Source organism: Salvelinus alpinus, chromosome 5 (assembly GCF_045679555.1).
Source record: "Salvelinus alpinus chromosome 5, SLU_Salpinus.1, whole genome shotgun sequence".
Lineage (NCBI taxonomy): Eukaryota > Metazoa > Chordata > Actinopteri > Salmoniformes > Salmonidae > Salvelinus > Salvelinus alpinus.
Genome location: NC_092090.1, coordinates 74853887 through 74866868, shown reverse-complemented (window position 1 = coordinate 74866868; position 12982 = coordinate 74853887). Strand labels below are relative to the sequence as shown.

Here is a 12982-nt window from a genome sequence, read left to right as displayed (position 1 = left end):
GGGGGCCTTTTGTGTCAACAATGTGGCCTCATTAACCTGGGTACAGCGGCCAGGCAAAACCCCCCTCCCTCCCCATTTCCTTTGCAACTTTGAAGCTTCTTGCAGATTTAGCTGCTGCTGAGATATTAGAAAAAAATTACTAGTATCTTTTTATTCTGCCCAGTTCCCATGATGATGCCAGGTCTGAGACAATTGCCTCTTCTGCCTAATGATATGCCCGCCACTGTCCTTACCATGTAATTTGCTTCCAAGAGGGGTTGCATTATTTTGGTCTTAAACTAGCCTCGGTCTGAATCTGCATAGAAAGAGTAAAGATAGTTCATAGTAAAGCACAGAAAGGGGGCAGAGGCCCAGGACCCTTAATAGTGCTTGCCGCGAGTTGCTAAACCATGGAATGGTTTACACAACCAACCTTTGAGGTTTGCACACTGCTTCCTATTGCTCCTCTGCATATTGTGTGCTTTGTCCAGCCGTGTCAATAAATCCATTTGAAGCCTGGCAGAGCATTATGTTGCCCTGTCCATCAGCAGTGTAAACAAAGTCACCTAAAAGGGAAATTCCCCCTGAAAGGCTACTGAGGTAGTTCCTCACTGTTGAGATGCAGGCTGGGTACTCAGTAAAATCACTGGAAATACTTTACCCTGGCAGAAAGCAGTCCTGGCTGGACAACACGTCCCTGAGTGCATGGTCAGATATTGGATTGATATAGAATATATCACCCTCAAAAGGAAGGTTTTCAATCCTCACAATTTACATTGCACTAGTGGCCCACAGCCCACTGCATTATAAATGAATTAACAGTAGGTAGGCACTCTGCCCGCAGTGGACAACTGGGCACAGAATATTGTTCAGTAAGCCAAAGGTTAGCACAACCCTATCAACCATTCAGATTCCCACAAAAAAAGTATTTATTCAACCCAATCAACCATTATTAAAGCAGCACAGCCTCGGGCCAGCAGGCCCAATGCTGGCAAACTTTCATAATGGAATGCCAACTTCATGGTTTGAATGCTGATGGAATGCTGATTCTTAAGGGTTCCAGATGTCACAAAGGCCACTCTTTTCAACATGCCTATCCAAGTGTTTTCATGTAACACATGATTGGCAAACTGGACTGCATAATCTCCTTCCTGCTTAGAAAGGAAGACACAGATCATAGATGAAGACCACACACAAAAGGGGACTTGGCTCCCTGAGTATTAGACATGTTCTGGAAAGGGTCTCGTTGAACATACTGTATGAAGGAACACCAAATATCCCATCAATAACACACCAAGCAAAAGTGGTCAGGTAGCCAACAAAATATTGAAAGGAACCTGGTACAGGATAAAAGGTACGGTCAACTAAGCAACAACTGGCAACCTTCCTTACCTGAATGCAAGCTTCATGCTTTGAATGCTGATGGAATCCTTCTTCTTATGGGTTCCAGAGGTCACTAAGGCCACTCTTTTCAACAAGCCAAGTGTGTTTTCTTGTATACTAATGAGGAGTACTGAAAAGAATGGCTTGCATTGACAGAGCTCTTAGCATCTCATTTTACATCAATGAAACTTGCACAACTTTGATATCCTCATCCTTGGGTTTTTATTGGTCAACATTGGACAGATTTTGATCTAAACGTCTATACCCTTGGTACAGCAATGTATAAAGGGATGAGAGAACCAAACAGGAGTTTGAGGAAGGCGATGGCCAGGGATTTCCACTAGGCTTGCACTGCAGCCGCGCAGGGAATCAGTCTAACTCTGCAGCTGTACTTTCATTTTCTCCTTCAGGCCCCTTCACTTTCTGGAGTGCATTTGGCATGAGAATTCCCACAGTAGATGATGAGAAGCCTTCATGGAAGTATTAATAGAGCAGCTAGGGAACAAGGCATATTTTTCACATCCATGGCCCGGTATGATATCACATTTTAACCATGTTATAACAAATAATTAGTAAGTAAACAAATTAAAAGCATACAATGCTGCTTAAACCACAGCTATCGTGAGGTGTCGATGGCAGAGGCCTCAGTCTTTACACAGCTCAGAAAGTAGCTTCACGGTAGATAAGGGTGGGAGGCAGAAGTAAGTGTTAATTGAGATAAGGTAGGCTAGTTTAGATGTGACGAAAGTTGAGTATCTACTACATTTCAACAACCCCCACCAGTCACTGAGAATGTATATTCTTCACAACAGAAAAAAAAAAAAAAAACAAGCTCCACTTTAACATAACTCCTATATTTTACACATGAATACAATGCTTAAAGGCCCAGTGCAGTCAAATGTGATTTTCCTGTGTTCTATATATATTTCCACATTATGAGGTGGGAATAATACTGTGAAATTGTGACAATGATAATAATGCCCTTTTAGTGTAAGAGCTGTTTGAAAAGGCCGACTGAAGTTTTGGTAGGATGGAGTCTTGGCCTGCCTGGTGACATCACTAGGAGGTAAATTAGTTAATAGACCAATAAATAAGAGTTCTAACCCTCTCTGCCAATAACAGGCAGTTTTCTGTTTTCCACTCACCACTCCCAGACAGTCATAGCAAAATTCTTGCTTGAGAAATTGCTCTTTGCTAAGCTTTCCTGGTTTCTTTTTGACCATTTTAATTGAAAACAATCACATTAAGGTGCTTCATTGTTACCCAGAAATTATTTGATATTGAGATTAAAACAGCTGCATTGGACCTTTAAAACAAAAGGCTTTTTTCATCTAAAAAAACAAACAATAAAAAAGTATTAGAAACATATTTACGTGGCACCTCACCATCTTGGTCGTGTTGGGAACAAGCCATTCATGCATTTCCCAACATGGTCACAGTTTTCCCCTTCAGTACAAACTTTACAGTGCTTCTCTATGTTGCATTGCTACAGTACATCCCCACACATATCTCTTGTAACTTAAAGAACAATTATGATAATAACTGTCATTATTACTATTAACAATAATAAAACAAAAAAAGAGAAACAATAAGAACAAGACATATACATTAACTCAATGAAGGACATACATACATTAGTCACTCAAAAGACAGTTTTGTCACCATCAGGGAAGGCAACAAACCATCTTAGTGAGCAGCTTCATGACACACTGGTACAGTAGAGGCCAGTTCATTAGAAACAGAGGACAGAGACAAGGCCCAGAATGGGCTGTAACAGCAATGAGAACTTGAAATGCCAAGCTGAGGCAGTGACTGAGAAAGCCAAGTGAAATATTCCTGACATGAGGGTGGGAGTATTCCAAGTAAAAAACTCCATTAGACTGTCCATTCTGTGGTCCCCAAGTGGGTCTCTGATCATCTTAAACTCCTTGCATTTGTCTTCAAGAACGACTGCGGTCCTCTTGGGTCCCCACTAGCATTTTGCTGTATAACTTTTGTTGCTCCTCTTTGAAGGTGTCTTTTACCTTCCCTCGCTTTAAACCTCCATCCCTACAAAGAAACAACAACATAATTCACAAATCCATTACACCAGGGATCATCCACTAGATTTAGCCAAGGGCCGATTGTTTCTTGATTAAGGGGTAAAGGGATCCGGAACATAATTACAAATAATTTGTAGACTGCAAATTGACCACAAGAAGCCCAAACAGATATAATATTTTCAAAAACATAATCATTTCATTTAAAATCTCTCCATTATATGTGGGAATAATTTGGAAAAGAATTCCAAAAATCTAATCACTAAGGTGATTTGCTGGTGTTTTTACAGTCTTATTTTGGGGAACCCTGCATTACACTGTATTCTGTGATGCCCACAAGGCGATACATTAGAGCAAAACTGAGCTGGGTTTAACAATGATACAGACAATGTACAGTGCCCTGCAAAAGTATTCACCGCCCTTGGCGTTTTTCCTATTTTGTTGCATTACAACCTGTAATTTAAATGGATTTTTATTTGGATTTCATGTAATGGACATACAAAAAAATTGTTCAAATTGGTGAAGTGAAATGAAAAAAAGAACTTGATTAAAAATATTTTTTTTTATGGAAAAGTGGTACGTGCATATGTATTCACCCCCTTTGCTATGAAGCCACTAAATAACATCTGGTGCAACCAATTACCTTCAGAAGTCACATAATTAATTAAATAAAGTCCACCTGTGTGCAATCTAAGTGTCACATGATCTGTCACATGATCTCAGTATATATACACCTGTTCTGAAAGGCCCCAGAGTCTGCAACACCACTAAGCAAGGGGCACCACCAAGCAAGCTGCACCATGAAGATCAAGGAGCTCTCCAAACAGGGCAGGGACAAAGTTGTGGAGAAGTACAGATCAGGGGTGGGTTATAAAAAAATAACCGAAACTTTGAACATCCCACGGATCACCATTAAATCCATTATTAAAAAAATTGAAAGAATATGACACCACAACAAACCTGCCAAGACAGGGCTGCCCACCAAAACTCAAGGACCAGGCAAGGAGGGCATTAATCAGCGAGGCAACAAAGACCAAAGATAACCTTGAAGGAGCTACAAAGCTCCACAGCGGAGATTGGAGTATCTGTCCATAGGACCAATTTAAGCCGTACACTCCACAGAGCTGGGCTTTACAGAAGAGTGACCAGAAAAAAGCCATTGCTTAAAGAATAAAATAAGCAAACACGTTTGGTGTTCGTCAAAATGCATATGGGAGACTCCCCAAACATATGGAAGAAGGTACTCTGGTCAGATGAGACTAAAATTAAGCTTTTTGACCATCAAGGAAAACGCTATTTGTGGCACAAACCCAACACCTCTCATCACCCCGAGAACACCATCCCCACAGTGAAGCATGGTGGTGGCAGCATCATGCTGTGGGGATGTTATTCATCGGCAGGGACTGGAAAACTGGTCAGAATTGAAGGAATGATGGATGGCGCTAAATACAGGAAAATTCTTGAGGGAAACCTGTTTCAGTCTTCGAGAGATTTGAGCCTGGGATGAAGGTTCACCTTCCAGCAGGACAATGACCCTAAGCATACTGCTAAAGAAACACTTGAGTGGTTTAAGCATTTAAATGTCTTCGAATCGTCTAGTCAAAGCCCAGACCTCAATCCAATTGAGAATCTGTTGTATGACTTAAAGATTGACTTTGGGGGGGGGTGAATAGTTATGCACGCTCAAGTTTTCAGTTTTTTTGTTTCACAAGAAAACATATTTTGCATTTTCAAAGTGGTAGGCATGTTGTGTAAATCAAATGATACAAACCCCCCAAAAATCTATTTTAATTCCAGGTTGTAAGGCAACAAAATAGGAAAAATGCCAAGGGGGTGAATACTTTCGCAAAGGCACTGTGTAACCCATGTGAACATAAGTTCTCAGATGTTTGCTATGGGTTACTCACCATAGCAAGTCCACCAGCCCTCCTTGCCTGGCGATAGCTGCTTTAACCCGATTGGCAAACTGGACTGCATCCTCTCCTTCCTGTTCAGAAAGGAAGACAAAGATCATAGATGAATACCAGATCGACACACAAAGGGGACTTGCCCATCTGAGCATCAGACATGTCCTGGAAAAGGTCTTATTGCACATATTGTATAAATGACCAACAGTTATTCTTTCTATTGGCTACAGCCACTAATGGAAAAAATTGGCATGTAGTGCAGTATCAAGTCAAGTTTGATAAACTGGGATATTGAATAAAGCATGGGCCATGCATCAGAGGAAAGAGAATAATCTCTAAATGTGGATTGATCTGATTCTGTGTGATGCTGTGTAACTAGGATCCCCTGGTGACAGAGAGACTGGAGGCTGCTCCAAAAGCCTGCTAAGTACTAGTTTCCATTCAAACAGCAGGTGGAAAATTTGATCAAAGGGCAGGACACCTCTGAGGACCAGTTGGATCCTAGCCCACTGAGTTCCTTCCACTCTGACATTTAGAGAAAGGAAAACTTCCCAAACTTCCCTCCTGCTTTCTACATCAAGATGGGATGGTCGGTCAGTCAATGGCCAGAGCCCCAAAGCTGGCCAACCCCTGCCTCTGAACACCATGTTTTAGAAGTGGATGGTTGTACACGACCCTTTCCTGTTTTTCATGAGCGAGGCCTGACCAAGTTCACATCCACACCCGGCTCAAAAGACTCTAAAATCATTATCTAAATTCCTTACACCAAGTCACATACATTAAGTGCACATCCACAATCCTGGCACACATGGCTTTGTCAAGCTCTGGTTGTGCAATCAGCCTTAATGTACAACCTTTCCCTCAAAGTGAGCAAGACAAAGGAGCTGATCGTGGACTACAGGAAAAGGAGGACCGAACACGCACCCATTCACATTGACAGGGCTGTAGTGGAGCAGGTCGAGAGTTTCAAGTTCCTTGGTGTCCACATCACCAACAAACTATCATGGTCCAAACACACCAAGACAGTCCTGAAGAGGGCACAACAACACTTTTTCCCCCTCAGGAGACTGAAAAGATTTGTCATGGGTCCCCAGATCCTCAAAATGTTCTACAGCTGCACCATCAGAGCATCCTGACTGTTTGCATCACTGCCTGGTATGGCAACTGCTCGGCATCTGACCGTAAGGCACTACAGAGGATAGTGCGTACGGCCCAGTACATCACTGGGGCCAAGCTTCCTGCCACCCAGGACCTATATACTAGGCGGTGTCAGAGGAAGGCCCAAAAAGACAGTCACCTAAGTCAGAGTGCTCTCTCTGCTACCGCATGGCAAGTGGTACCGGAGCGCCAAGTCTAGGTCCAAAAGGCTCCTTAAAAGCTTCTACCCCCAAACCATAAGACTGCTGAACAATTAATCACAAAATACACAAATGTACATTTGTGGCCTGCTGGAGGTCATTTTGCAGGGCTCTGGCAGTGCTCCTCCTGCTCAAAGGCGGAGGTAGCGGTCCTGCAGCTGGGTTGTTGCCCTCCTACGGCCTCCTCCACGTCTCCTGATGTACTGGCCTGTCTCCTGGTAGCGCCTCCATGCTCTGGACACTACGCTGACAGACACAGCAAACCTTCTTGCCACAGCTCGCATTGATGTGCCATCCTGGATGAGCTGCACTACCTGAGCCACTTGTGTGGGTTGTAGACTCCGTCTCATGCTACCACTAGAGTGAGAGCACCGCCAGCATTCAAAAGTGACCAAAACATCAGCCAGGAAGCATAGGAACTGAGAAGTGGTCTGTGGTCACCACCTGTAGAATCACTCCTTTATTGGGGGTGTCTTGCTAATTGCCTATAATTTCCACCTTTTGTCTATTCCATTTGCACAACAGCATGTGAAATTTATTGTCAATCAGTGTTGCTTCCTAAGTGGACAGTTTGATTTCACAGAAGTGTGATTGACTTGGAGTTACATTGTGTTGTTTAAGTGTTCCCTTTATTTTTTTGAGCAGTGTATTAAAGGAGGTGAATGCTGATTTGAAAACCGACTCAAACCAGGATTTATTTGCATCAGAAATGCAAACTCTGGGTGACTTGAGCATGTCCTAGGTAAATCATGCCAAGATGAGGTCAAAGAAAGGAGTGCATCATATGCATCCATTCAATATTAGTAACACTGGTGGATTGAAATGAGAGGCTGTGCAATGATACTAATATTAACCACACGAAAAAGCAAACTTCAGGGAGGTTAGCTTGACTACACCTTCTAAAATATTGACAGTATTAACTTCACTGGGGCTAGAGCGTGCTCATAAAATGTAATTTAACTGCCATCAAACCATGCACAATGGCCAGGAAAAAACATAAGGTCTTACACGGAACCCAAACCGGCTGCGCGTGTGGGCCATCGTGCAAACATTTATTTTGTCCCCCTACACCAAACGCGATCACGACACGCAGGTTAAAATATCAAAACAAACTCTGAACCAATTACATTAATTTGGGGACAGGTCGAAAGGCATTAAACATTTATGGCAATTTAGCTAGTTAGCTTGCACTTGCTAGCTAATTTGTCCTATTTAGCTAGCTTGCTGTTGCTAGCTAATTTGTCCTGGGATATAAACATTGAGTTGTTATTTTACCTGAAATGCACAAGGTCATCTACTCCGACAATTAATCCACACATAAAACGGTCAACCGAATCGTTTCTAGTCATTTCTCCTCCTTCCAGGCTTTTTCATCTTTGAACTTATATGGTGATTGGCATCTAAACTTTCATAGTATTACTACACCGACCGGCAACACAGTTTGTCTTTCAATCACCCACGTGAGTATAACCAATGAGGAGATGGCACGTGGGTACCTGCTTCTATACACCAATGAGGAGATGGGAGAGGCAGGACTTGCAGCGCGATCTGCGTCAGAAATAGGAATGACTTCTATTTTAGCCCTTGGCAACGCAGACGCTTGTTGACGCGCGCGAGCAGTGTGGGTGCAATAATTGAATAACAGATTCGTAAATTTATTTTGCAACGCTCGCGCACACGACGCGAGCAGTGTGGTCAGCCTGTTGGGGTGTTGAATCAATGTCACAGCTATCCTCCAACCTGTCAGTGATATTTCTGAGAAAAATTGAATTTAAAATAAAAAAGGTGAGTTTTTTCCCAAACTAACCTCTCTGGTCATGGGTGGCAGGTACCACACACTGCACACAATGGCCCAGCTGCTCATCATCCTCAGCAGGTAGTTGACCATCCCAAACTGGCTGCTGTTCCAGAAGGCATCTCCAAAGCGGGGGTCGTACTGTTGGGGCCGGAGGGACAGGAACTTAATACTGATTAATACTGGAAGACAGAGGGGAAAACACACCGCACACGTACACATGCGCACGCACACACATACATAGGGCTGTTGCGGTGACCGTATTACCGCCACACCGGCGGTCACGACTCATGAAGGCAGTCAAATTCCATGTGACCGTTTAGCCAAGGTAATTAGGCTTCTCCAAGCTCTGATGCTGCTGCTGGTCATTAGTAGCCTACCAAACTTGCTAACTGCCTGGTACTCAGCACTCATTAACTTTGTATAGGCTAGGCCTACTATATCTATTTCTCAACTTTCCTAATATTAAGCACATTGCTTATATTTACAACAGGAGTATAGCCTACCTGGCTGGCATGAAAATGAACCATGTGAAAAGCGTCCTCCATTCGCTATTTGAGTGCATAGATGATATGTATTTTTTCCCGCCGCCCCTGTTTCGATATATGATAATGGTCCATTCTAAATCACAACAAATTTCACACATATATTATTAGTATATGTAAAGACAAGACTAAATCAAGAATAGTCTGATGAGTGACAATATTAGCCTATCACTTGTGAATTATATATTCTCACTTGTGAATGATTCCCACCCAGCATAAGCAACAATGGCTTTTTTGTGTGACTTTTTTCGAATCATAGTCGCACACCTCATGTAGCCTAGCCTATATGTTTTGATACGGTTTGTATCACAACTAAAGTGGCCAAATAAATTCTTAAAATTAAGCACATTAATCTGCTTTACAACGGGCATAGAGTCTAACTGGCAGCACGTGAGTTTCAAGTTTGGGAAAGATAATTTTCACCAAAAAATTCACCTTTATAATAAAAGCATTACATGAATAATCGCATTTGCGGTCACTTTTGATAATTTTGATAGTTTTCCACTAATGGGACATTTGCGCTTTTAGCCTACTACCATGTGCGTATTGCTGCGCTTATAATGTGAAGAAATAGCCTAATAGTTTATCAACATTTTAAGCTAAATATTCTGATCTGTTGCATAGATTTTTGTACTATGGGGGATAGTAGACTGACATAGGCTAGTGCTTTTGTTTGTTAGGCCTACTTGTTAGGCCTACTCATCTTGTTGGCTGACGAAAAGTAAATGTGGACAGTTCTTCCAATATCTTCAACATGCACCTTGGAATTGGATAAGGACGCGCGCAGTTGCATCCCCGATGTGTCTGTCTTCACTTGTAGCCTGTGAGAAAGACCCGATCATGTGATGGAGAGCCATGTGAGTTAGAGGTGATTCAGAGAGCTCAGCAGTCAGGGAGAAGCGCACAGCGGCCACTGGCTGCAAAAAGGCATGGATGCTTTTAGGATGCATTACGGCCACACAAAGGGGATGCCACCCTGAAATTCTGGGCATTATCAAGTGCTTGTCAAATTGGGAATGAGTGACTGATGTAGTGTGTACAGCCTGTGCAAAAAACAAAGCAGAGCTCATGCCTTTCAAGCAATTTTTTTCAAATCATCATTAGAGTCATGCATCATGCAGCCTTAAAATGTATTAAAAATCTAAACATATAGGCCAACGTTTGTAGAACTAAAGTTACATTAATAACTCTAAATTAAGCAGATAGGAGTACTTATTTCTTTGTAAACCGCTCCACACAGAATAGCTGCATGGGCACACTCCCCCAAATCTTTTGAAGAAAATATCCTTTCTATTTTATTCAGCTTTGTTCAATTGTATTCTTCATACTATAAAATAATGCCAAGGAATTCTAAGCAAATCTTGTCTGCTAAATTAACTAGTGTAGGCCACATCCATTTGGCATAGCCAGATCAGGACCTAACATAAGGACAACTCAGAGTATGCTATTCTGTTCTTCTGAAATAGACTACATTTTCTTCATATCATGCTTCTTTAGACCTGTCTACAATAAATAATGGATTTATTGTGAAGGTGAAGGCTATATTAAATGGATTTATTAGACTTTTTAAAACGTAGATGTTCCAAAGGTCTGCATCAGTGGCTTGTGTGGAAGCCAGGAGATACTAAATGTGTTTATGTTAATTAATGATCAATTACAGTGAGACCGACAGTTATTTGCTTGACAATAACCGCCTGACAAAATGTTGTGACCGCCACAGCCCTACTGACACACACGCACGCACCACAGCCCTACTGACACACACGCACGCACGCAAACGCACGCACGCACGCACGCACGCACACACACACACACACACACACACACACACACACACACACACGAGAGAGAGAGATCTACTCTCACCTTGATGGCCACAGGGTAGACTGTGGAGCCAATCTCAAAGCTGCCCTTTTTGAACATCATTACTGAAGTGTTGTTGATGCAGGTGCCTATGGGGAAAAGGTTAGTGTTTACAAATGGGGATAGGAAATGGTATTAAGGTAAGAGTAACAGTAAAAACCCAGTAATAGAAACTACTGTAGTAATGTTCAAAGCAGTAACTAAGGAAAAAAACGAAAACTACTCACCTTCAGGGAAAATGAGAATAGGCAGTTTAGTTTTGTCTTCTACATGATCACTCAATCTGCAACAATATATTTTTGTACGTTTACAGTACATTGATTTCAATCCAGTTTGACTAGCTTTATCAATACACAAACACTAATCCCCATATAAAGTCTAATCAAAACATTTTGGTCACAGTAACCTTTAATTGAAAGTTGTCAATTATCCATTTAAGTTCTTTAAATGTATCTGCTAAGGTACAGCTGAGTTAGTCTGGTACATGTGTGTGTTTAAGTGAGAAAGACACAAAGGAGAAGCAGTAAAAGCACAGCTTCATTATCAACGCATCGTGCCGTCAACTTTAAACAGCCTCCCCACAGTCTGAAGTCAAAAGGACTTTGAGTTTAGTATCAGCCAGACTACAGCTGAGAGACTTCCAGCTAAAAAGCATTAAACAAAGTGCACATATGCATTACTACCTTTTGGCCACTAGATGTCGGTCTTTGACTTCAGAGCGTTCAAACCAAATATGTGGGCAGGCTTTCACCATAGACTTCTGGATCACGCCCATCAAACCACCATGGATTTGCCCAACCTGGAACACAAACAGACACACATACAGGTGTGGTTTAACAAACATCTGATGATACAGGTCTCAGATCTCACAAAATTGGAGTGCTTGCTTCAGCTGTCTAAAAGTTTGTTTTGTGGTAGTAGCACACCAATAACTTTCTAAATATGACACATATCGTTCAGTAATTCAGTGCTGTAGTAGGTAGCCTTGTGTTTGACTGCTGTGCCATTTATCATGGGTGTTGGGCCTTACCATTGCATAGCAGCCATCGCTTGCCAGGATGATGACATCAATGGGTGAGGTGTGGTTGGCAACACAGATCCCTCCATTCTTGGGCTTGTTTTCACTGGGAGGATCGAGAGAGAGACAGAGGGGGACAGGATGAGTGTCAGGGGACAAGTGAGTATCAGGAAATTACTATTCCAGTGTAAGCTAGAGCCTAACAACTCAGTAGATGATGGAACATGTAGTCCTAATGGGTTTGAGGGAGAAACTCAGTGCCCTCTCCTTCACCTCTCCCTAATTAACATGAAAGTGGGAGGAGGCTAATGATGTTGGAGTTCAAAGCCAGACCCCCTGAGCATGCTGGACTCTGGTAGGAGCCCAAATTCCGAGGAGATAATGTTGCTGATCGTGTTACCAAAAGAGAGAGCCCATCTTACACCACTTCTGTATTTTTAGCCCCACCCAGACTAGAGAGACACATGGTGTAACAGGCCCAGCACTACATGTAGATTCCTTCAGGGCTAACAGGCAGAGCAAGACGGGACATAATTCATACTGAATACACCACATTCCTATAAAGAAACGTCTATTATTATTATTAGTAAACGTCTATCACCTATTAGAAACGTCTTTAGTTTATGATCAGTTATTTTTATCCCAATGGATAAGTCTTTCAAAACATTTGCTCTGAGGGACAATTTCACAGACAGAGATTAGCCTAACCCTTCTGGTCCTGGACTTAACGGTTTATTTGAATGACTAGGCCTATTGTTTAATTACACTCCCTGACTATGATGACTCATATTATTTTTTATTTTTTTTAACTGCAAAACAAAGGGTATCTTGACAAGTTCATATGACAAGTTCCCTCTCTGACCTAGAGTTGGGGATGAGAAGGACTGTATTTTTTCAATATGATAGAGACGTTTCCCTTTTGCAACATTTCCTCAAATGTTCTTCTTTACCTTATCTCATTTGAACCAGCATTGGCTAGTAAGGGCTTTGTCAAACAAACATGTGACTAGTGGTTTTGTAAAGGCGGTGCTCTACAGCAGTTATTCAAATCAACACATCAAGACAGGTCTGGGGGCAGTGTCTGGCATTGTCTCG

The 12982-nt window shown here is 42.1% G+C and overlaps 1 protein-coding gene across 1 annotated transcript in view; it reads right to left on the bottom strand.

The window, feature by feature from the left end:
* Window positions 1-1560: 1560 nt before the first annotated feature.
* LOC139576781 (glycerol-3-phosphate acyltransferase 4) overlaps window positions 1561-12982 on the bottom strand; it is a 42953-nt gene continuing 31531 nt past the window's right edge. Inside the window, exons 7-13 of the mRNA XM_071403233.1 lie at window positions 11900-11993; window positions 11553-11668; window positions 11097-11152; window positions 10873-10958; window positions 8474-8602; window positions 5309-5388; window positions 1561-3411 (exon numbers count right to left, since the gene is read on the bottom strand). Of these exons, the coding sequence (XP_071259334.1) occupies window positions 3303-3411; window positions 5309-5388; window positions 8474-8602; window positions 10873-10958; window positions 11097-11152; window positions 11553-11668; window positions 11900-11993 (670 nt within the window). The 3' untranslated portion in view covers window positions 1561-3302. The remainder of the gene's footprint in view (window positions 3412-5308; window positions 5389-8473; window positions 8603-10872; window positions 10959-11096; window positions 11153-11552; window positions 11669-11899; window positions 11994-12982) is intronic.